Below are 23,958 nucleotides of genomic sequence, written 5' to 3' on the forward strand. Positions count from 1 at the left end.
TTATCATGAAGCCTTTCTCAAGGGACAGCCCTGGCAGCACTGTGCCCCAAAGACCTCCACCCTCCACGGCAGCACCCACGTGAAGGGGCAGCAAACCTTCGCATTGGGAACATGCCACACAGTCTGGGCTGGCACTCGAGAAGAGCAGGGCTCGGGGGAGCCTCGCCCCCTCTTCCACCCCCGCCCTGGTTAAGGGGCTCACCCTAAAACAGACTGTCCCGATTCTCTTACTCTGAGCTGGAGTCTGGCCGCCTATGAGGGCTCAATAGGTGCAGCCACTGAGCCCTAAGAGAGGCGCTAAAGACCAGGAAGGCCAAGGACAGGGGCTGGGGCAGGCGAGGAGGAGACCCGTCGTGACTCTCAGGGGGACTGTGAGGAGGAGTTACCCGAAGCCACGGGAGGCCTCGGAAACGGAGGGGCGGGAGAGGCGGATGGGCGGGGTGGGGTGCGGGCGGCCCGGACCTCACCGGCTCGCTCGCCCTCGCCCGCCGCGGGGACTCACCGCTCGCCGCCCCGCACAGGTGCGGGAGCGGGCGGGGCTCGACTGTGAGGCAGGTGCGGGCGGGGCTCCACCGGGGGCGGGTCCGGGGCGGGGCGGAGCTCGGGCCGCGGAGCTCCCGGGTCGGGGGCGGGGCCCGGCCGCCCCGCACAAATCCGCGGCTGCGTTCCACCCTTCCGGTCCGCGTTCCCTCCGCCGCCTCCGCCTTCCGCCGGGTGCCTGCCTTCGGCGCGACTGTCGCCGCTTCCATCGTCGCGCGGCTCTTGCGGCGCCCGAGCCTGCAATGTCGGGCCCCAACGCGGACCTGACCATGCCGGTGGAGGCGGTAGCGGAAGACGAGGACGACAGCTTCGGGGAAGCAGGTGACCTGAGGGGGCTGCTGAAGCGGCCTTTGCTTTAACAGGGTTGCCGACCGGCTTGGGGGCTGGGAAGGGACCGAAGAGTCCTCGCCGAGCCGCCCGGCTCCGGGATCCCCAGTCGCAGGTGCTGTCTCGGATGCAGGGCGAGCACCTGCGAGCGGGTCCCTGGAAACCTGTGAGTGACGAGCCGTGGGGAGCCAGCCCTGTTTTGCAGGTGGGGAAACTGAAGCAGCTTCAGGGACACTCACCCGTTTGGGATTTGCTCCAGCCTCTTCCAGCCCCTGGGGGACCACAGCTCCTGCCGGGGCGGGGCCGAGCGTGGCCTGCCGGGCTTAGCGGGAGGGGCTGACCCGGTGGGCGGTGGGCGCGCGCTCTGCTGAGTCAGCATCCCCGGCCACCTGGCTCTGCGTGGCCTCGCGGCCTCGCGAAATGTGAGCGGCTTACCAAGCAGCCTCTTGCGTGCTTAAGAGTGTAGGGCTAGAATGTGGAGAGAGAACCCTCAGCTCCCTTCTCACCTTCCCCAGCCTCAGTTTCCCCATCTATAAAATAGGAATAATGATTACTGTCTCCTGCATTGGGATGTGTCAGGATTAAATGAAAACATAAATGGAAAATGCTTAGCAGGTTCCAGCACGCAAGCGTTCAGTAAGTGGTTGCTGCCATTTTTCTCTTTGGTGTAGTAAAGACTGGCGTGTTAACTTAGAGGGCAGGCTATGTGGGGTAAGCATGGAGGATGCTTTTTGAGTAAAAGCTTTATTGAGCTGTAATTCACATTCAGTTTACCCATTTAAACTGTACAGTTCAGTAGCTTTTTATACATTCACAGAGTTGTGCATCCATCACCACAGTAGTTTTAGAACATTTTCACCACCCACAGTCTGCTTTTAATAAAGAGGTAGAAGACCTCCCACTGGGGGTAGCTGTGGGCTGCTAAGTGTGGACTGGGCAATGCTGGTGAACAGTGGCCACTGCGTAGTCACTGCTGGTAGCCACGGTAGGAACATCAGGAAGGGCCTCCCAGGAGGTGACATTGAGTGGCTGTTGGCAGATAGGACTTAGAACGGGGTGGGGGAGGAGGGTATCCCAGACACAAGCTTGTGTCTTGTGACACAGAATACGAAATACTGATAGTGACCATCTATTAAGTACTTGCTATGGCCAGACCCTGTCTGAGCTCTTAATGTATTTGAACCCTCATAACAACCCAGTTCTTAGCCCCCTTTTCCAGGAATGTGCAACATTACTGGGACTGAGCAGAGCTGGAACTGGAACTCAAGTGCCCTGATCCCAGAATTGGAGTTTTGGCTCCGTGACTGGAAGCTGGAGGGCCCCGGGCAGGTTGCTTCCTTCTTCAGCCTCGGTTTTCCCAGCTATACCACAAGGGGGTTGGACGTTAAAATCCAGCAGATGTCCCAGGACTCTGGACTCCGTGAGTGGGTCCACGCAGGCACATTCGCACCCACGTCCCAGACACACTCCTTGGGCCCTGGCCTCGCCCAGCCTCCACCAGCTACTTCCCCATAGGTCCCAAGCTGGCAGCTGGGTGTATCTGAGTCATGGGCTGGCTCAGAACTGGATCCCGCAGTGGGCACAGGCCCAGACCTTGGGTCCTAAGGGACATTGTGTTGCTGAGAGAGGTAGGTCAGGAGTGGCTGTAGAGGAGGGAGTGATGGTTTCCAGTGGAGACCAGGGAAGACTTCTTGGAGGAGGCATTTTGAGCTGGTCCTTGAAGGGTTGTTGTGGTTGAGACATTCTGGGTAGCAGGGACAGTTGAGTAATGGCAGAGAGGCTGGAAAGTCAGAGGCTTCATGCACTCATTCATTCAAAAATGCTTATTGTGTGACAATGAGGGCACCAGGGAGACAGCAGCAAACACGACCATTCACCGCTCAGGGAGCTCTATAGTCAGTGGGGGACACAGACCAGCACACGAAGTAGCACAGCAGAAAGTCCTGAGGGGAGGGCTGGGGGATCAGGATAGAGGCATGATTGGGTCTGGGGCACTGGGAGGGCTCCCATGGTGACATCCTTACTGAGACTTGAAGGATGAGTGGGACTCATCTAGGAGAGGAGGAAAGGAAGACAGAAGGACCCGTCGCATTCCAGGCAGAGGCAACAGCACGTTCAAAGGGCCTGAGGTAGGCAAAAGCAGGTGTGAGAAAGGAAAGGAAAAGGCACGGGAGGTGGGGCCAGAGAGGGGAGCAGGGCCTGGGAGAGTCTGCTGGGTGCTTTACCCTGAGGGCAGAGGGAGCCCTAGCAGGACTGGAGAATGGGGCCTGCCTGGGGAGAGAGGCTTTGATTGTCTGACTCAGGAATGTGGCCTCTAGGCAGCTGCTGAAGTGCAGAGACTTGGCACCTGGTAGGACACTAGCTGACCACCCTGTGACCACCCTAACCCTAGGGATGGTGTCCTAGGTACTAAGGTGGTGTTGTTCAAAGCCATTCCTCTTTTGGTATCTACCCATTTTCCAGATGGTGACACTGACGCTCAGGAAGGAGTAGGGACTTGCCCAAAGCCCTTTTGGAGGCAGGCTGGGAGGTAGTGGAGGGGTGTTCTGTGAGCCTCGAGGAGACACAGGACCTTGGCTCTGTCTTTCCCCCTTCCTCCCAGAATATGCTGCCATCAACTCCATGTTGGACCAGATCAACTCCTGTCTGGACCACCTGGAGGAGAAGAATGACCACCTCCACGCCCGCATCCAGGAGCTGCTGGAGTCCAGCCGGCAGACACGCCTTGAGTTCCAGCAGCAGTTCGGGGAGGACCCCAGCGATGCCAGCCCCTAGGCTCCGGGAGCCCCCAGCCAGGCCCCAACCCTGCCTCCTTGGGCCAGGTTCTGGCCTGGGCACTCATCCCCTGGCTTAGATACCTTCTCAAAGGCTGGCCTTTGGTGGGTCTGCCTGCCTGGGCCACTCCTCCAGCACTCCCCTTGGCCTGCCTGGGCCAGCCTCCACCGCCTGACATCCCCTCCTGAGGCCAGGTGTGGGCCTGCACCCCCACCCACTTGCCTGCCTGCCTGCCCAACTCCTGGGCACTCCCCACTCTGCCCAGGCCTTGAGCGTCCACATTAAATGGGTCTCCCACACTACTGTGCCTCTCTCCTCTGTATCCCAGGATGAGGACCCCAGTGGCTGCTGGAGGTGAACGGGGCAGTCAGTGCTCAGGCACTGATCACACACCAGCGGCTGAGGGAGCAGGTGGTGGGGCTGGGGTTCTTGGCTGCCTTGTATTTCTGGACACAGAAGGTGCAGGTGAGGTCAGGGCCTCCTCCCTACCTGGTGCATTTCTGGCCAGCAGCTGCTCCCCTGCCCAGCAGCCTGGCTGAGACTGTCAGACATGCTGTGTGACCCTATGTGATGCTCTCAGACTCTCTGGGTCCTGGAGCCTTTAACCAGGACATGCTGCGCACTGTCCTTCCTTGGCCTTACCCTTGCGCTCCTGGCCTGTCTCCCAGCTGGGCAGTAGCAGGGCTGGCCTGTTGTCTGTCCCTAATGGTCTAAATAGGAAGTAGCAGAGCTAAAGAGCCAACTCAGCCTGGGCCCATTTGTCGATGATTCATCTTAGGGTGTCCCGACTGGGGCAGGCCGTGCTAGTGAACCGAGAACTCAGAGCCAGAGGGTCTGAGCAGCGAGGACCCCATTCCTGCACCTCAATTTCCACGGGGTGCAGCTGGAGAGACAGACCAGCACAGGGCTCAGGCCCAGGCTCAAGGCCTGGCCACTTACACTGCATGGCCTTCAGTGTGTCACTTGACCTTGCCAGGCCTCAGTTTCTCCATCTGTAATTTAAAAACAAGACTGCCTCAAGACTGCCTTGAGAAGATTAAATAAGATCTTACTTGAGGGTACTTTCCTAGCCCTGATACATTAAGAGGGAAACTGAGGCTCAGAGAGATGAAGTGCCTTGTGATCCAGAGTCCCTGGTCCCAGGGAGCCCATCTTCAGCCTCTAGTTCTGCCGCCACACTGCGCAGAGAGCCCGAGAGCTGACTGAGGAGTCCCCCTTCCCCATCCACCCAGACAGCAGTGCTGGTGGGGACTGCGCAGCCAAACTACCTTCTTTTATTGGATTTTGAGTAAAAACATGAACTGTGTCAAAAGTTTCCATGCAGACTCCTAAAAAGCATTAGCAGATCTGGCCCGGGGACTCCCTCTATCAGGTTTTGAGGCGGCTTGAGCGCCGGGGTGGTGGGGGCTGGGAGGGTCGGGCCTTCACCTTGCTGGGGGCTTTGGCTGTGTCGTGGGTGCTCAGCTGGGCAGGCTGGCGGCCACCAGAGGTGAACAGTGCAGTCAAGGCGTTCCGGGCGTTGACAGCACACCGGCGGCTCAGGGGCCGGGTGGTGGGGCTGGGGTTCTTGGCCGCCTTGTATTTCTGGACACAAAGGGTACAGGTGAGCTCAGGGCTTCTTCCCTATGTGTTGCACTGCCAGCAGCTGCTTCCCCAGCTCCAGCTGAGACAGTGTCAATGGTGTGATCCTGTGACCACCCAGCCTCTCTGGGCCAGGGCTCTGGAGCTCACAGCCTGCCCCTCAGTACCTGCTCCCCGGAACAGTAACAGAAAGCCCAGCCCCATCCCAGCTCAGATTCCCTCCCTGTTGGTGGGGGCAGAGTGCTTGGGGGTAAGGCCAGGTATAAGAGGGAGGGGCCGTCAGCTCAGAGTCTGAGTCCCCGGGCAGGGGAGGATGGGGCAGGACGTCCAGCTCACCTGCAGGTTCTCAAAGTGGGCCAAGGACTTGCAGTGGGACAGCTGTGCCCCTGAGTTGCTGTGGTAGAACTTGTGGCAGATGCGGCAGACATAGCCCATCACGGGCACCAGGAAGTCCACACCTGCAGGATGGCTGGGTCTGTGCTCACATCCCTGGTCCCGGTCAGGTATCCCACCCTCCCTAGGGGCCCCTTTGCTCCCCTACCCTCCGAGTGGGAGCAGAGGAGGAAGGACCAGGGGCTAGGCTGCATGGCCAGAATGCTGCAGCTGGGATCTGGGGGTCGCCTGGAGCCTGGGTCTGAGGGCTGCAGCCCCTGCAGGTGGGCTCAGGGCTGGGCCTTACCATACGCGGTGTTGGGGCTGTAGGTCTCTGAGCCCTTCCACTCCTCTATGGATATATCTCTGGATCTCATCTGGAAACGTGCAAGTGTGGGCCTCAGATCTGTCCTCCCCCAGACCTCTCCCAGATGCCAGCCGGCGCCTGCAGCCCACCCATGCTCTTGGACACACCGTCCCCTTGATTTCCAGGAGCCTGTGGGTGGCACTCTCTGAGCCTTTGCATATGCTGATCCTGTCCCCCAGAGTGCCCTTCCCCATCCATTCTTTCTAGGTCTGCTCAATCAGCCCCCTCCTCTAGGAAGCCCTCCTGTTCCCACAGTGGCCATATTCCATGCCAGATATGCCCAACACATCGTGTGTCATCATCTTACTGAATCCTCCTAACAACCCTCTATGGCTGCCCTATTTTACATAAGAAGAAACTGAGGCCCAGGGACATTGGCTCACTTGCCCAGGGTCACATAGCTGGTTTGTGGAGCAGCTGGGTAGCAAACCCTGGTGACCCCAAGCCAGAGTTCACACTCTTAACCGTGAGTGCCCTGCCAGCTCCCTGAGTTCCTATCTGATACTGCAGTGACCTTGGTGCTGCCGAGGTGGGTTTCAGGTGGTCAAGGAGCCTGCATCTCACCTGCTGGATGTGACCCCTTCTGGATGAGGCCATCTGACTCTGGCCATGTCAGCCCGCCCACGCCCAGCAGTGCCCTCCACCACTTGCCAGGCAAACAAATGTGGCTTCTGAGAATGACAACCACTCCCATGTGCTGAGCCCTTCCTAGGACTGAGCCCTGGGCTTTGGCCTTTCCTTACAGCCTATGGTGGGACTGTTACTTCTGAGCAGAGGAAACTGAGGCTCAGAGAGGCCAAGTGGCTTGCCTAACATCATGCCACAATGGAGTCCCGAAGCAGGGCCTCACCCTTGCAGCCCTTCCACAGCCCGTGGGCAGCCCCAGCTGGCCCCTCACCACCACATCCTGCATCTGGGGCGACCTCTGTGAGGCCAAGGGCCAGGCCTTGGTCCTCACGTGTCCCTTGTGCAGCCCCAGAACCTGGCACAGAACAGGTGCTCCAGAAACACTGTTAAACTGCAGAGTCCAAGCGACTCCAGCTTCTCGCGTGTGGGAGGGCACACAGCTGCAGCGCCGAAAGCGCAGGCTCTGCAGCCTCACGTCCTGCCACCCATCTGGTGAGATTCTGCCGGACAGTGCTTGGCACACACGCCTGGCATGCAGTGAGTGCTCAAACAAATGTTGGCTGATACCACCACCACCATGAGCAGCACCACTGCAGTCTCCCACCTCTGTGCCTCTACTGCTGCTGTTCCCGGGGCCTAGGGTCCCCTTCCCTTCTGCCACACAGGCCACACTTTCAGCCAGGCTTCGAGGCCCTTGCACATTTTAACTGCCATTCTATAGTCATCATGATGCATAAGCACATGGTCACATATAAGATAGTTCAGGTTAATAATAAACTGTGGCATGCATTAGTGCCCACGGTACCAGCACGGTGCCTGGCCCCTGGAAGGTGGAGCGAGGGCCCTCCTGGGCTGAGAGTCCAGCCCCCAGCCTGCTTCCCATGGCCACCACCCAGCACCTGCTTGCAGAATTCCTCCTCAACCTCGATCTCTTCTTCTCCATCATCATCGTCATCCTCCTCTTCTTCATCACCCTCAAAGCATCCCACGGCATCCACTGTGATGAAGTGGTCCTCGTCTTGGCCAGCTGTCTCCTTCTCCAGAGTCTTCAGCTGCCCAGGGAGTGGACAGGGGCTCAGCTCAGCCCTGGGCAGTCAAGGCACCACGCCCTGCCCACCTCACCCCTCCAGACCCGCTATGAGTTTGAGCTGGGATAAACCTCAGCTTGCTGTGTGGCCTTGGCCAAGCCTCTTTACCTCTCTAGGCCCATGTCCCCTGAGGGAGCTGGGGTTACCTCCTTGGCTTTGTCCTTGTGCCCCTGGGACTTCACGTGCTCTACGAACTTTCGAGGAGTCTTGAAGTAGCGGTTGCAAATGGTGCAGAAGGGTCGCAGGGATTGTTTGGCGATCTGGGGAAAGGAGGAGAGGCCAAGTGGGTGCCAGGTGGCATCCCCAGGTGCAAGCCCCCTGACTGGCAGCCAGGCAGTGCCCGGCAAGACCTCGCCTCCCTCTGCAGCTCCACCGTGTCTGTAACAAGCCCATCTGTGCTCTGCCCCTGCACCAGAACATAGACAAACACATCTCTTCCCTGCGTGGGTGGCTGTGAGATGGGATGGCAGATGGCAACAGAGAGACAGGACAGACACAGAGCAAAGGCAGGAAAAAGGGCAGCCACCCAAAGGACCCCCAGGAGCTCCATGGCTGAATGGCAGGGGACAGATGGGGAACCCGAAGCCCAGTGAAGAAACATGACTGACGTATCCAGAAACCACACTGTGAGTTACGGTCATACAGAGACAAAGACCAACATTTACTTCCTGCTCCCGACTTGGGGCTCCCTCCTTCCCAGCAGGTGCCTCGGCAGCACGCTGGCCGTCCTACCTTGTGGTCCTGTGTCCTGCGGTGTTGGATCAGGTCCCCCATGTAGTAGACCTGGCAGGTGTGGCACCAGCGCTTTGGTGGAGGGTCTCTGAATGATGACAATCAAAACAGGTACAATGTGACACTATGTTCTGTTTGGAAAGACAGCAGCCCTCCCAGACTGCTCCATAAATGTGATCCAATTCCAATTGCAATGCCAGCAGGATCTTTTTTGAAACTTAACAAAATGGTTCTGAGGTTCATCTGAATAAACAGTCGAGCAAGAATAACCAAGGAAACTTTGGGGCAGGGGGGATGAAATTTAGAAGCATTTGGGATGCCAGCCATTAAAATTAAAAACACAAGCTACAATAGTGAAAACTGTGTAGTGTGATGTACACCCTGACAGTATAGCAATGGGAAAGAACAGAAAGTTCTAAACAGGTTCAAATATTGATGAGATGAGAATTCAGCTTCTGACAAACTGGTATTGAAAAGTATAGATTATACAATAAGTCATGTCAGGACAATTTACTGTCCACTTGGAAAAGGAAAGCCTTTGGCTCCCACCTTCTGCCTACTTCAAAATAAATTCTAGCTGGACTACTAGAGAGTCAGATGTAAAAATCAAAACCAGACCAGGTGCGGTGGCTCACATCTATAATCCCAGCACTTTGGGAGGCTGAGGCAGGAGGATCACTTGAGCTCAGGAGTTCAAGACCAGCCTGGGCAACATAGTGAGATCCTGACTCTTAAAAAAAAAAAAAAATTAGCTGGGTGTGATGGTGCCTGGCTACTCAAGAGGCTGAGGCAGGAGGATCACTTGAAAAAAAAACCATCAAAACCATTTACTTTAAAAAGTGGAGGGCCACTATTTATACATATTTAATAATCCTGGGTTGGAAAGGATCTTTCTACATATAACGTCAAAGCCAGAAATCATAGAGGGAAAAATTACATAAAATTAAAACTTGTACATGTTGCAAAATGTCACAAAGCCCTGGTAAGAACCCTGCTGTGGAGGGCTGTTCAGAGACATGGGAAGTATTCACATATGTCGGGTACAATGATTCTAATTTTTATTTTTTTAAAGATTGCATAAACACAGAAAGGACCATGGGATAAGCTAGGTCAAAACGTGATAGTCTTTATCTCTGGGCAATAGGGTTATGGGCAATTTTTATCTTCTTGTGTGTCTGTGTTCTTGTATTTTCAAAATGTTATACAATGAACAAACTGTTTTCATAATAAGAAAAACTTTTTTAAAAATCAAAAAAGGCACATCAACCACATAGTGGGGGTTCTAGGTTTAAGGGTTTAGGGACACTTATTGTCCTCAGCAAAATCCTTTTTTTTTTCTTTTTTTGAGACAGGGTCTCACTCTATCACCTGGGCTAGAGCCGGCCCTATCTACCTAGGGCCAGGGGACAGCATTTCTTAGAGAAGCTGTCTCACTCAATGCTGTCCCCGGGATCCAGCTGTAGTCCTCACTTTCCCAGTGACATGTGCCAGAAACACTGCTCCTTTTTGCTCAAGCCAATTAGTGTCTTACAGAAATTAGAGTCTCTCTCACTTACAACTGCAGAAGACCCCATCTGATACGAGAGGACAATATCAATGTCCACATGCTGGGGACCAAGGTGAGGGTTATTTTGTTTTATAAATTGTTGTTAACACTGCAGTGCAGCTGGGCACTGACAGATACGTGGCTCTGATTACTACTGGCAGGTCCAGGAGGCCACCATCATGGTGACACAGCTGAGGATATGTGGCCTTGAAAACTCCTATTTACCCTTCAGTGTAGATGCCCTGCCTTTCACGGGCTTTTCTTGACCCTCCCCCCATTCCTAGAGCTGTCCCCGTCCCAGTAAGCCCCCTTGGGGATCCAAAGTGCCGCTGCCACACCATTTCCCACAATGGATTGGGAGGACCTGATCCCCCCTCTGCCCCACTGGACCCCATCCTGGAATCCCCAGGGCCCGGCTCGGGATCCGCCCAGAGTTTCCGGCTGTGCTGGGTGACGGAGGGACAGGCAGCCTATTGGAAAGGCTGTCACATTCTTCAAGGCTTGGGGGAGGAGGGCGGGGGAGTCATTGGACGGGAGACGCTGGATGAATCCTCCCACCTGAAGCTTGTTAACAGCCTGCTCTGTGTCCTGCTAGTTTCTTGTGTGTCACAGTATCTATTTTTATGTAATCAAGCTCATTCTGCACGTGCAATTTTGAATCCTGATTTACCCTGACACTGCATCATGTTTCTGCACTATTATAAATGCACGGCAAGTGTCCTATTTATTGGCTGTTCCACCAAGTGGACAGGCCTTAACTGATCCAACCAATCCCCTCGTTTTGGATATTTTAGATCATTTCCAATTAGACTTTTTCATCATTATATTAACTGCAAAGAACATCTTTGTGAGTCACCTTTTTCCTGTGTTTGTGATTATTTCACCTGAGTATAAAACCACTTAAGCAGCACTTTGGGAGGCCAAGGCGGGCAGATTGTTTGAGCTCAGGAGTTCGAGACTAGCCTGAGCAACAGCGAGACCCCGTCTCTACTAAAAATAGAAAGAAATTATATGGACAGCTAAAAATATATATAGAAAAAATTAGCCGGGCATGGTGGCACATGCCTGTAGTCCCAGCTACTCAGGAGGCTGAGGCAGGAGGATTGCTTGAGTCCAGGAGTTTGAGGTTGCTATGAGCTAGGCTGACGCCACAGCACTCTAGCCCAGGCAACAGAGTGAGACTCTGTCTCAAAAAAAAAAAAAAAAAAAAAACCACTTAAGAAAGCTCTTCTCAAAGTCAGAACCAGCTAACAGAGCCACGAGCTTCCACTGCAGAGAAGGAGCAAGCCGAGAGAAAAAGCCCTTCCCATCCCTTCATCTCCACTTGGGGAGCTTCAAACCGTGACCTCTGTAAACTCACGACCTCTGTAAACCCTGACCAGTGACTCAAGGGACTGTCTGATTTGTCCTCCATAGAAATTTTTTTGTTTTGTTTTGTTTCAATTCTGAAGTAGCTGTTAACATTTTGAAATCAGTAGATTTCACATACAAATCTGGATTTCTGGATTCTTCTTAAAAAAACTAGGAGAACAGGAGCTAAGAGGCAGCTGTCCTGTAAGACAGGGGTCACATCCCCCAGGTGGCCAGAGGCAACACTGTCCTGCTGCTCTGATGACACCTCCCAGACCCTGTAGGCCTCTGTGACTGCCCACGGGGTCCTGAAAGCTCCTCCAGCTTCCCAGAAAGCCTTCTCACCCGAAGAGCTAGTCCCAGACTCAGGGGGGCTGAAGTTTCTGATCAACCAAGCCCCCATGACAATGGGAGGGGGAAACACCAGGAAGTCCTACCCTCCAGCCACAAGATGAAGTATCCTCACCATGGGGCCCCCTTGGCTGGGGTCGGCACACATGCCAGGGGAACAGGGGTCTGTGCCTAACCTACCCCCTCCCACATCGGTGCTCGCACTGTTCCTGCCTGGATAGAGCCATGAGAGGCTGTTGTGAATTCCTGCACTATACCCCTCACCAGGCCATTTCACAGCGGGAGGAGGGAGGGACTGAGGTTCAAGGTCACACAGTGAATGGTATGAAAAGGCCTGGGCAGGAAGGGCAATGCTTAACCTGAAGGCAGACCTTGTAGATGGCTGCTTCAAGCCTGGTCCATGAGACTGCCCACCCCCCAGCACAGAACTTCCACGACCCCCCACTCACTCAGACTCTCTCTCCAGGACATCGCGGGGTATGGGCAGCAGGGACAACAGGCAGGCCTGGCTCATGTGCTGGATCTCCCCAAGCTGCTGCTGGTGCTGAGCGCCCGACATGTGGTCCTGGAATTCCTGCAGTGGGAGGGAGCGAGGGTGGGCAAGGCTGGGCCTGCGGAGGGAGACTCCAGCCTCAGCCGCATCGCCGGAGGCATTTCTCTCACAGCGCCCCTGCGCAGGCTGAGCAGGCACAGAGCCGCACACAGCGGCCTGGCTCGCCTCTGGGCCTCCGTCGCTCTGCTTAGGCAAGGCACAGGGCACAGAGGTAACCACAGCAGTAGCAGTAATAATACAAGTGCGATGCTGTTACTATTACTGTTGTGATCACTTCAGGCCAGGCCTGGGCTCACGACTCCAATATCACGTCACCGAGTCCCCAGAACCACCCAATGAGGTGGATTCCAAATGTTTCTTTATCTGATGCAAGAGGAAATTGAGGCACGGGGGTGGGACTCAGAGGCCCATACAGCTGTTCAGAGCCAATTTGAAACAGGTCTGCCTGATTCTAAAAGACTGCCTCTTTGGCTGTTCAGGAAATGTTTTTGGTGCAAACGCACAACTGGGCTCGAGTGCCCAGTGCAGCCCCTGAGGCAGCTGGGGGAAGGGCCGGCTGTGCACCCCATGGAGACCCCCAACTCTTCCCCTCCCACCCTCCCACCCAGCCTGGCTTTGCAGTACCTGCTGGCTGGTGCAGTTGGCCTTGCAGATGTAGCAGAAGAACTGGAGGGCCTGCTTAGCGGGCGCGCTGGCGGCCACAGGGGTGGTGGAGCTGGAGTCGCTGGGGCGGGGCCCGGGTGTGAGGGGTACGGTGCTAAAGGCCCGGCTGTCACTGCTCTGCAGGATGGTGACCTTCAGGGAGCCCCCGACGCCCCACACCTGCACCGGGAGCAGGAGCAGAGTTTCCACCAGCTGGGCGCTTACGCGGGCCAGCCCTGCACTAAATGTCTGTGAGCGTTGCCTCATCAGACCTTCCTGACGGGGAACCTGAGCCTCTGAGCTGTCAGGTGACTGCCCCGGCTCACACAGCTAGAACATGCTACAGTCAGGATGGGAACCCAGGTCCACCTAACTCTAACGGCCACCCTGCCCCCGCATGTGACAGATGGGGAAACCGAGACCCAAGCAGGGAATGGGTTTGCCTGTGCGTTCGCTCTAAGGCTGAGCTGGGACCGGAGCCCCACAGAGCAGCTTGCACGCCGTGCACCCTCCACCGAGCACTGTTACCCGTGTGAGGGGACTGGGGGCTCTAGCGTGTAGATGGGCAGGCGGAAAAGGACTCCTGTCACCTGAGGTACCCCCAGGTCTTTGAAGCAAGGCATAGGAGGGCAACACAAGAGCAAGAGAGTCCCACCCAGACCCGGCACCATCAAACCCAGTCCAGTCTGCCCACGCACCCCAGGCTGCTGTACCATTTCACAGGTGGGGAAACACTGGGGACCCTGAGGTGACCTGGAGCAGCACGGGGCCACCCCACTGCTGGGCCCTGTGGCCCTCACGCTGCCACATCAGCACCTCGACCCACCCCTAGCATCTCTCTTGCTCTTTTTGCACATTCTCCCACATCCAAGCCGCTGGCTGCCTCTTCCCGGCTCTCTCCCACGTAGGCCTGGGTGCCCACTGGCTCTGGCGAGGCCTTCTCCAAGCCTGAAATGACAGATGAGCTGTTTCCCTAAGTGCACCTCCCACCCTGGCCCCAGAGGGACCCAGACCCAAGAGCTGCCTTCTCTGCCCACAGCCAGGACCTTGAAACCTCTGGTGTGGGTGGCCTTGGACCTGGGTTCCAGGCCCAGCCCTCAGCCACAGGCTGCACTGGGAGGAATGAGGGGCCCGGGCAGAGACATCCCATCACCAGACTGGCTGGGAGCCCGTGCTCACTTACCTCCTCTGGCTTCTACCGTATCAGGAGGCATCTCTGGCACCATGCCATGAACTGGTGCTTGCTCTGGTGCCGGCACCGACTCCTGCGGCTGGGTCTGAGGCTGCTCATGGACCTGCTCTGGTGGCTGCACTGGCGCCTGCGCTGAAGGATGCTCTGGTGGCTGCTCCTGTGGCTGGACCACTGGCTGTGCTTGTGTATGTACCTGTGGATACGTCTGTGTCTGGGCCTGCTTCTGCAGCTGCAGCGGCACCTGTACAGGGGGCTGTGCACGTGCCTGTGGCTGTGGCTGCACCTGCTTCTGTGGCTCTGCCTCCTGCTGCAGCTGCACCTGCCTTGGGGGCTGTGAATGTGGCTGTGGCTGTACCTGTGGCTGCACCTGCTTCTGTGGCTCTGCCTCCTGCTGCAGCTCTGGCGGCACCTGCTTCTGCTGTGGCACTAAGTGGTCTGGAGAGGTCTGTGTTTGTGCCTGCTTCTGCAGCTTTGGCTGCACCTGGGTGTCCACTGGTAACATCTGTGGCTGAGTCTGTGGTTGCACCTGGGCCTGGATCTGCAGGACCCGTGGCAGCACGCGGGCTTCCAGGGGCTCAGGCAGCAGCTCTGGTGTCTGTGTCTGCTTTGGTACTGTCATCCGGGCCTGTGGCTGGACCTTCGCCTGTAGCTGCCCTGGGGGACCCTTCTCTGCAGGCTCCTCTGAGCTAGGAAGGAGCAAAAGAAAATCAAAGCCATGTTTTCCAAGAGGCCCAGGGGCTTCCAAGAAAGGCTAAGACTCAGTTTCCAATGCTAACTCTACCACTTACGAGCTGGGGGATTTGGGCAAACTCCTTTGGCTCTCTGGGCCTCAGTTTTACCTCAGTAAATGGGGGAGGACTGTTCTCACCTCCCACAACTTGCTAACATGTATCCAGTTTGCCCTGTCACCCCACCCACCCTCTGTGATCCCAGATGAACATCTTCACCCCTCCAACCCGGCCACCCAGCCTGGCCTCTGGGGGCTCAGTCCTAAGGAAGACGCCAGAGTCTGGCCTGGAGCCTCCCCAGGAAAGGTGCAGGAATAAGTCTGACCTTCCTCCAAGCCAGAAGCCAAGGCCCTTTCCTTGCTCCAGCTCCACTGAAGGGGTGCCACCTCTGCCACCCCACCCCTGCCTTTGCAGGAATGAGAATACAGGGCACCAGGCCCGGGGTAGGTTTTCAGCATCAGTTACCTCTTCATCCTCTTGGCTGGAGGCTCAGACACCTCACAAGGCTCAGGCCCGAGTGCTGGAGTGCGTCTCTCCTTTGGGATGTCATCTGGGCAGGGGGGTGAACCTTGGTCTGGAGGGGAGGCAGGAGAGGGAGGGAACACAGATGCCATGTAGAGCGTGTCTGAGCTCTAGGAGACGGGGCCCCGGGCTCGACCTCCACCCCAAACCAAGAACCCCTCATCCCACATCTGCCTACATCACCTGCGGACCCTGCACCCACCTGCCCGACCCACATCCCTCTGGAGGGCCAGCAGCCTCCTCCTCACCTTCTGGTGTGCTCGCTCGGGGCTCTGCAGCTTTCTCAGACCCCTCGGGGGGGTCTGAATGGTCTTCCACAGGCATGGTCTGAGAAGAAGAATCCTGCTTCCTTTCAGAAACCATTTTTGACATCTGCCATCCACCCCTGTAAATACCCCCTTGCCCAAGAGTGGCTGTAACAGTCCCCCAGAGGATGCAGGGGCTCAGGGACCTCTGGCGGGCCCTGCCCCAGGGCTGCCAAGCAGATAATCATAAAAACTCTAGGAATCATGTCTAGAGGGTCCCACCTTAGCCGCATATTAAATAAGCCCAGGTTTGGAGGACACAAGCCTTCTCCTGGCCCACAGTGCTGCCTCCTGACTTCCCATTCCCCTCCCCACAAGGCAGCCAGAAAGACCCTTCCAAGTACAGACCTGATCGTGCCTCCTGTCTCTTCCAGGCTAAAGCCTGCCCCTGGCTTCCTGGAGCCCTGGAGTACTCCTTACCCCAAGCCGGAAAGCACCTTCCCCACACCCCACACCTGCCCCGCACAACCTGGCCTCTGCCTCCCGCCGCCCCTCCAGCGTCAGCCACCCCCACTTTCCACCCCGACTCATCCACACTGGCCTTCCCTCTGATCCGGTCCCAGGCCGCTCCCTGCCCCCAGGCTTCACCCAGAGCCTCAAAGGCACTTCTTGCAGGAAGCCCTCATGACTCCAGACTAGTACAGGTCCCCAGAAGGCTTTTCGTTTCCTTTTTGTGGCATTTTCCACAGTCTTAAATCAATGGTTGGAGCACTATTTTCATTAATATCGCTCACCCCCACCCCACCCCCACCCAAGACCTCAAGGAGGGCCAGGCCAGGTGCATCACCTGCACCACTGAGTGCCCTGCAGGGGCCTACAGACATCTGCTGAATGAACACATGGCTCTGGCCATTTCCTGCATCCCAGGAAGCCCCCCAAAGCCCCCAGGAGCCTGCAGCCTCCCTCCCTCCCACTAAGCCCGAGGAACCAGCCCCGAGCAGGGAATGGCAATCTGTACAGCACATCAGGACTCTGTGCCCTTCAGAAACTACCCAGCTGTCACCCTGCATGGCACAGGCACTGGCCCGAGAGTTAGGAGGCCTGGGCTCTGGGTCTGCCTTGACAGCTGTGCAGCCCAAGGCAACCCCCAGCCCACCCCAATCTCTGAGCCTCAGTTTTCCCATATGTAAAACAGAGGCAGGGCAGGTTGGACACTAGACATGACCATGTTATGACAGGCCCAATTGGAAGGTTGGAGGCTGGGCCCCGCTCTGGGGGGACATGCCTCACCTCCAGATGTGGGCTGCCCCAAAGCAGCCAGGAAAGGGTGCGTTGCCCCTGCCCCAGAATGCACTCAGGAGCAGGGCATGAGCGAGGAACTGCAGGGACCTTCAGGGACAGAACAGTCTGGGGAGGAGGAGCTTCCCTCTGCAGACTTTCTGCTTATGTCAGGGAAAGGTTTAACACCTCTCAGACACCTAGAGAGCCCGAAAGCAGCAGGTAGGAACCTTTAGACTGCAACAGTGTATAGCTTAGGATTTTATAACATTGTTCTACCCCCAGTTACGGTTCTTGTACTTCTATGTACGGCAATTCATTTAGATAGTTTTTAAAATTTCAGGTTGTGATATAACTGTTTCCTTCTAAAATAAATGTAACTAAAAAGAAGCCAGTTCATTTAAAGCCCTGCTGTCAGCGCCGTAGCCAGTAGTCACATGCAAGCACTTGAAACACAGCCAATCTGAACTGAGAGGAAAGTATAAGAATACACATAGGATTTTGAAGATTTAGGTTTTTTTAAAAAAAATAAGGAATGTCAACTGGCGCAATGGCTCATGCCTGTAATCCTAGCACTCTGGGAGGCCGAGGCAAGAGAATTACTTAAGGCCAAGATTTCGAGTCTAGTCTGAGCAAGACCCCATCTCTACAAAAAATAGAAAAATTAGGCAGGCGTGGAGACATGTGCCTGTAGTCCCAGCTACTCGGGAGGCTGAGGCAGGAGGATCACTTGAGCCCAGGAGTTTGAGGTTGCAGTGAGCTAGGCTGATGCCATAGCACTCTACTTCACATGACAGAGTGAGATTCTGTCTCAAAAATTAAAATTAAAATTAAAAATTAAAGGCCAGGTGCGGTGGCTCACGCCTGTAATCCTAGCACTCTGGGAGGCCGAGGCGGGTGGATTGTTTGAGCTCGGGAGTTCAAGACCAGCCTGAGCAAGAGCAAGACCCTGTCTCTACTAAAAAAATAGACAGAAATTAGCTGGACAACTAAAAATATATAGAAAAAATTAGCCGGGCATGGTGGCACATGCCTGTAGTCCTAGCTACTCAGGAGGCTGAGGCAGAAGGATTGCTTGAGCCCAGGAGTTTGAGGTTGCTGTGAGCTAGGTTGACACCACGACACTCTAACCCGGGCAACAGAGTGAGACTCTGTCTCACAAAAAAAAAAAAATTGAAAATTAAAAAAAAATTTTAATTCAAAAAAATAATATAAAATACCTCATTCATTTTTTATATTGATTACAAATTGAAATTATAACTTTTTTTTTCTTTAAAGAAACAAGGTCTCCCTCTGTCACCCAGGTTGGAGTGTAGTATCTAGGACTACAAGAGTACACCACCACTCCCAGCTAATTTTTTTACTTGTATTTTTATAGAGAAAAGGTCTTGCTATGCTTTCTAGTCTGGTCTCGAACTTCTGGCCTCAAGCAATTTTTCTGCCCGGGCCTCCCAAAGTGCTGAGATTACAGACATGAGGTAGCATGCCTGGCCAATAATATTTTTATATATTGGGTTAAATAAAATATATTAATAATGTTCATTTCACCCATTTGTTTTTATTTTATTTACGTGTTTACTAGAAGATTTTAAATTACATGCATGGTTCACATTTTATTTCTACTGGGCAGCCTGATTTTAAGAGAAATATTAAGTAAATAACAGAACTGCTGGTGTTTGGGCATGGCAAAAGTCATGCCAGGGTTACAGGAATATAAGAAGTTTGGGAAATGCTAGACAAGCCACCCCCCCATTTTACAGATGAGGAAACTAAGGCACAAAGAGGAAGTGTGACCTGCCCAAAGGCCCAGGATGATCCCGAGTGGGCGGAGGTGGGCCTGATGCCCAGGTGTCCCCTCTCCCACTCCCATCCACACCTGCTTCAGCCCAGCCACCACTTACCTTGTGATTGGGAGTAGTGGAGGAGGGGGTCCGGGCCTGTTTCTGGGGGGCCCGTCCTGAGAGGTTGAGCTGAGATGGGTTAATGGGGACCCCAACAGGAGGGGGGCCCAGGAGGGAATGGCGAGTAGCCTGGGGAAAGAACTGCTGCAAATTTGGAGTGGCCAGCTGGGGGGGTGTAAGGCTGGGGGCTGTCAGGCTCGGGGTCGCCATGTTGTAGCCTCGGAAGTTACCTACAGGCAAGAAGAGAGGAGAAGCGGGGTCACACTGTGGTCAGGTGGCAGAGACCAGGGTCAGGGTTCAGTCCCCCAGAGCATTATGGGAATATCAAGGATAACTTTGAAAGGGACCCTTCCCACCCAAGGGCAGCGAGAGGGAGGAGATGGGAGCTGAGGCTCACTGTGGGTGTGGTGGCCAGGGAGGCTTTAGGGCTGCTTTTCTGCTCCAGGTGGGGGTGGAGGGGTGCTGCCTTTTCCCTCCCAGATAACTCCCGGTCAGCAGCTGAGCACCCCCAGCAGCCATGCTTCAGGGCCTGCCTTAGGGTATGTGAGACACCTGGCACAGCACCGCTGGGAGAACCAGCAAGATGGCTGGTCCCTGGACAGGGAACCCCAATAAGACACCTCTCCCCCCACAAGCCGCCCTTCATCAAAGGCCGATGATGAGCCAGGCGCTGTGCCAAGCAGGTTCCATACATCCATACACTACCCCAGTCACTTGGCCCAGCAAGCATCAGGGTAGGTTTTATTTCTACCAATGACAGAGGAGACACAAAGTAGAAGGAACAGCTTGTCCCTGGTCCCCACGAGGGGCACTGCCATACATCCACCAGCCCTAGCCAGGATTCTGGGGGGCTCCTGATTCCTCCTTCTCTTTACCCTACCCCCATCCTAGCCACCCCCAAATCCTATCAACTCTCCTACGCCTCTCCTCCTCTCCATCCCCACTCCCATCTGCACCCTTCCAAAGGCACTCCATCCCCTGCCTGAATTTCAGCCACAACCTTCTCACAGGGTGGCGGCAAACAGTGGTCTTTCCAAAACCCTGTTCTGATCTACTCCCTCCTCTGCCCAAACTGCTCCACAGCTCCCTGCTCCTCAGGAACAAAGCCCCTTCCTCACTGTGCCAGGTTTGGCCCCGCCCACCTTCCCAGCCTTCTTTCTTGCCATTCTCCCCACACATGTCCCCACTCCATTCCAGTCATATGTCCCTGTGCGGTCCTTCAAACATCCTGCCTCATGGCCTTTGCACATGCTGTTCCCTCTGCCTGGGCTGCTCTGCCCCACTAACTCCCAGCCGTCCTTCAGACCTCCCTTCAGGTGTCTTACATTCAGGAAGCCTTCTCAGACTCCCCGTGTGTCCCCACAGGCCCCAGCTTCCCTGTCCTAGGACCAGCTGCATAATTTCCTTATCTGCCTCCTGCTACACCTCCTCTGACTCAGCTCCCCACCTCAGGGAAGGCCCAGAGCTTGGAAAGTGTGTGAGGCATGAAAGACAGTGAAGCTGAAACAGGAAACACAGGGGTTAAAGGTATAGGTGAGCTGTGCTGTGAGAGCTGGGTTCAAATCCAGACTCTATAGCATGAGCTCTGTGACCTTGAGCAAATCAGTTTCCCCTTCTTAGCCTGAGTTCCCTCATCTGCAAAATGGGGATAATAATAGTGCTTGCCTCACAATGTGTTATGAGGATTCAATGAGATATACAAATGTGCCTGGGACATAGGAAATGTTCAATTAACATTAACTTGAAACAAATACATATCCACATATGTGCAGAGAGAGCCAATCAGCTCTTAAAAGCAAGACAAAAGATGAAACACCCTAAAAGGAAAATGGACACAGGACATGGACAAGTCACAAAAAGAAATACAAATGTTTAACTGACAAATGTAAAATGTTCAACTGCACTAGCATGCCAAGAAATGTAAATTAAAACATTAATGATATAACTTTTTTGCCAACCAATTTAGTAAATTATATGTACATATACATTTATATATATATAAAAAAGCATATAATACCCAATGTTGCTGTGGGCATGGTGAGACCGGCACTGTCATACGTGGCTGGTGGCATTGCAAACTGGTCCAGTCCTTTAGGAAAGCAATTTGGCAATACTTATCAAGAGCCGTAAAACATCCATCCCCCCTGACTCAGTCAGATCGTAGTCTCAAATATCATATTCATCCTAGTGTTATTTAAAGTAGAAAAAAAAATCAAATAAAATAAGAAAAAGAAAGCAAAAAAAGGAAACAGCTGAACAACTGACAAAGTTTACATAAGCAAGGGCACACCCCTCCAGTGGAATATTAAATAATTATTAAAAGTAGGCCGGGCGCGGTGGCTCACGCCTGTAATCCTAGCACTCTGGGAGGCCGAGGCGGGTGGATCGCTTGAGGTCAGGAGTTCGAGACCAGCCTGAGCAAGAGCGAGACCCCGTCTCTACTAAAAATAGAAAGAAATTATATGGACAACTAAAAAATCTATATAGAAAAAATTAGCCGGGTATAGTGGCGCATGCCTGTAGTCCCAGCTACTCGGGAGGCTGAGGCAGTAGGATCGCTTAAGCCGAGGAGTCTGAGGTTGCTGTGAGCTAAGCTGACGCCACGGCACTCACTCTAGCCTGGGCAACAAAGTGAGACTCTGTCTCAACAAAAAAAAAAAAAAAAAAAGTAATCTTGGGCCGGGCGCGGTGGCTCACACCTGTAATCCTAGCACTCTGGGAGGCCGAGGCAGGTGGATCGCTCGAGGTCAGGAGTTCGAGACCAGCCTGAGCAAGAGTGAGACCCCGTCTCTACTAAAAATAGAAAGAAATTATCTGGCCAACCAAAAATATATATATAGAAAAAATTAGCTGGGCATAGTGGCACATGCCTGTAGTCCCAGCTACTCGGGAGGCTGAGGCAGTAGGATCGCTTAAGCCCAGGAGTTTGAGGTTGCTGTGAGCTAGGCTGACGCCACGGCACTCACTCTAGCCCGGGCAACAGAAAGAGCGAGACTCTGTCTCAAAAAAAAAAAGTAATCTTGGCAGAGACTGTCAAACCATACGGTAAATGATCATGCCATTCTATTCAATGAAAAAGAAACAATATATAGCTTCTCACTTACAGCAATCATAGTAATCACATACAAATCCCAAGTCTGTGGCTAGAAAAAATGGGAAGAAATACACCAAAATACTGACTGGTGATTTTCTTGAGGAGGTGAGTGAGTCTACAGATGACAGTTTGCATTTTCCTATCCCTTTAAAAAAAAAAAATTCTTTGTCATTTTGAAGAGTGTGATTTTGAGAAAGAAAAAGGGGAAGATATGTATGTATATGCTATGAGTCCCTGTGTGTGGTTTTCTCTCCCACTCAGGACCATCCACGCCCATGTGGCCCTGGTAGGGCTGAAGAGTAATGACCGTCTAATCAACACCTACTTACTACGTGACCTTGGGCACACGTCCCCTCTCTGGGCCTCAGTTTCTTCTTCTTTAAAATGGGATTGTGGGTATACTTCCCTTTAGGGTTATCAGCAGCATCTTGGAAGGAAGAGCTGAGACTGCTCTCCATGTGGGGAAACTGAGGCAAGGCCACAGGCTTAATGCACAGGGCTAAAGACAACTGCACAGGGATCCAGGTGGTCAGGAGGCCCAGGCTTTGGTCCAGCTCAGCCACTGTTGATGCTGTGTGACCCAGGGCAAATGCCTTCCCTTCTCAGCTTCCTCATCTGTCAAATGGCATCTAATCTGAATGAGTGAAGTGTGCTGAGTATTGCCTGAAGAGCCAGCGCCATGGCCAAGGGCACACCTCCGCGATAGGACAGCCCTGCACTCAGCCCAGCAGCTTCAGAACTTTTACCTCCTGGAGCTTCAGTGTCCTCATCTGTAAATAGAGTGCTTAGAGTAGCTGCCTCTCAGGGTCACTGTGTGGATTCAGTGAGATTTATGCAATGGGCCTGCTGAGAAGCTACCACTAAAATAGACAGAGAAGGGGCCCATAGCCATACCTTGCAACTGCTGCAAGAGCAAAGCTCTCTGCAGCACAGAGCCGTTGAAGAGGGAAGCCGAGTTGGTGCCCTGGAGGCTCAGAAGCTGCTGCTGTGGCTGCTGCTGGGGGAGCCCCCTGTGTGTTGGGAAGGGGTGTCAGAGGGTTACTGGGAATATCAGACCCTCCTCTTCCCTGAGACCTCTCACCTCCATTCTCTGCCCCCCTCTAGAGAGGATAGAGGACCCCTTGGGGGTACAATTGATAATCTCCAGGACCCAAACAGGGATGCCCCTAGGAGAAAGCACTGGGATGGGGGACTCCAAGATGGATCTGTGGGGAACTCACCGGTTGACGGCCAAGGTCAACGGGGCCTGTGAGGGGGGCTGCTGGAGCAGCTGCTGGAGTTGCAGCAACTGCTGCTGCTGCAATTGCTGCTGCTGGAGCTGCTGCTGCTGCAACTGCTGGAGCTGCTGCTGCTGGTTGAACATGGCGGCTGGGGGCAGGAAGGGGAGTAAGGCCGGGTCCCCTCCACAGGCCTGTCGAGCTCCCCTCCCACCCATGGCCACTCGCTGCAACCCACCGCCTGCAAATACTGCCTGCTAAGCCTCACGGCCACACTTCCAGGCCTGAGAAGAGCGTGCCACATTTGCGCCCCCATCCTTCCAATCCACCTCCAATCCTGCCAGAAGCAGGATTCCACCACCCTCCTGCCAATTTCCCCCACATCCTGCCAACAGTCCCTCCTTCAAACTCCCAGCCTCGCCCTCCCTCTCTCCAACTTTGGCGGCTCCATCCTTCCAAGCCAAATACACCTGCCACCTCCACCCTCAGCCTCCCTCTGCGCCCATCACTTCCTGATGCGGCACCTTCCCACTCACACCCCCTTTGTGATACTGAGACCGCCCCCCTCGTGCCTGTGTTGTGACAATAACATCCACACCCGCCTCCAACATTTCCGTTTCGTCCGTGAACCCTGCCGGACAGCTGCCCTCCGCCCCCTCCGCCAGCCCCTCCCCCGCAGATACCGCCACCACTGAATCCCGTGACCCCGGGAGCGCCCGCAGCCTCCATCCAAGCTGCACTGATCCGGCCGTCCCCATCCCCCGCCCCGGGCCCAGTTCCGCACCTCGCTCCCCCACGCGGCTTCTGCCGCGGCCACGGCGCAGCCTCCGCCCCGCGCCCCCTCAGCTCTCGCGCCGCCCTCGCCACGCGCGGGCCGGGTGGCTCCGGCTCGCAGGCTCCAGGGCTCTCCGCAGCTCCACCGGGGCCCGT

The 23,958-nt window shown here is 54.8% G+C and overlaps 2 protein-coding genes across 6 annotated transcripts; one reads left to right on the top strand and one right to left on the bottom strand.

The window, feature by feature from the left end:
• The first annotated feature begins 652 nt into the window (after window positions 1-652).
• BBLN (bublin coiled coil protein) lies at window positions 653-3,991 on the top strand. The gene is made up of 2 exons (XM_069474717.1): window positions 653-861; window positions 3,470-3,991. Exons 1-2 carry the CDS (start codon window positions 783-785, stop codon window positions 3,640-3,642), a joined length of 252 nt encoding a protein of 83 aa, XP_069330818.1. The 5' UTR covers window positions 653-782; the 3' UTR covers window positions 3,643-3,991.
• Window positions 3,992-4,920: 929 nt separating this feature from the next.
• Window positions 4,921-23,958, bottom strand: CIZ1 (CDKN1A interacting zinc finger protein 1). 5 transcript variants are annotated; one of them, XM_069476837.1, is made up of 18 exons: window positions 23,813-23,958; window positions 23,032-23,179; window positions 22,706-22,821; window positions 20,735-20,806; window positions 18,718-18,947; window positions 15,542-15,635; window positions 15,237-15,345; window positions 14,035-14,729; window positions 13,678-13,799; window positions 12,834-13,031; window positions 12,106-12,230; window positions 8,410-8,497; window positions 8,051-8,128; window positions 7,824-7,937; window positions 7,489-7,641; window positions 5,903-5,972; window positions 5,560-5,681; window positions 4,921-5,226 (listed from the first exon to the last, which is right to left on the bottom strand). In XM_069476837.1, exons 2-18 carry the CDS (start codon window positions 23,172-23,174, stop codon window positions 5,011-5,013), a joined length of 2,745 nt encoding a protein of 914 aa, XP_069332938.1. In that variant the 5' UTR covers window positions 23,175-23,179; window positions 23,813-23,958; the 3' UTR covers window positions 4,921-5,010. The 5 variants fall into 5 exon arrangements, with proteins under 5 accessions (XP_069332938.1, XP_069332940.1, XP_069332941.1 ...); XM_069476839.1 differs by lacking the exon at window positions 8,051-8,128 and having other exon boundaries at window positions 15,542-15,620; XM_069476840.1 differs by lacking the exon at window positions 8,051-8,128 and having other exon boundaries at window positions 7,513-7,641.

Source organism: Eulemur rufifrons, chromosome 7 (assembly GCF_041146395.1).
Source record: "Eulemur rufifrons isolate Redbay chromosome 7, OSU_ERuf_1, whole genome shotgun sequence".
NCBI lineage: Eukaryota > Metazoa > Chordata > Mammalia > Primates > Lemuridae > Eulemur > Eulemur rufifrons.

Bases quoted from the DNA above. Each gene is read 5' to 3' on its own strand.
- BBLN (XM_069474717.1), top strand. From the start codon at position 783: ATGTCGGGCCCCAACGCGGACCTGACCATGCCGGTGGAGGCGGTAGCG. The intron at 862-3,469 runs GTGACCTGAGGG...CCTTCCTCCCAG, and splicing joins CGACAGCTTCGGGGAAGCAG to AATATGCTGCCATCAACTCC.
- CIZ1 (XM_069476837.1), bottom strand. From the start codon at position 23,174: ATGTTCAACCAGCAGCAGCAGCTCCAGCAGTTGCAGCAGCAGCAGCTC. The intron at 22,822-23,031 runs GTGAGTTCCCCA...CCCAACACACAG, and splicing joins TTGACCTTGGCCGTCAACCG to GGGGCTCCCCCAGCAGCAGC. The intron at 15,346-15,541 runs GTGAGGAGGAGG...CCTCCCCTCCAG, and splicing joins CCGAGCGAGCACACCAGAAG to ACCAAGGTTCACCCCCCTGC.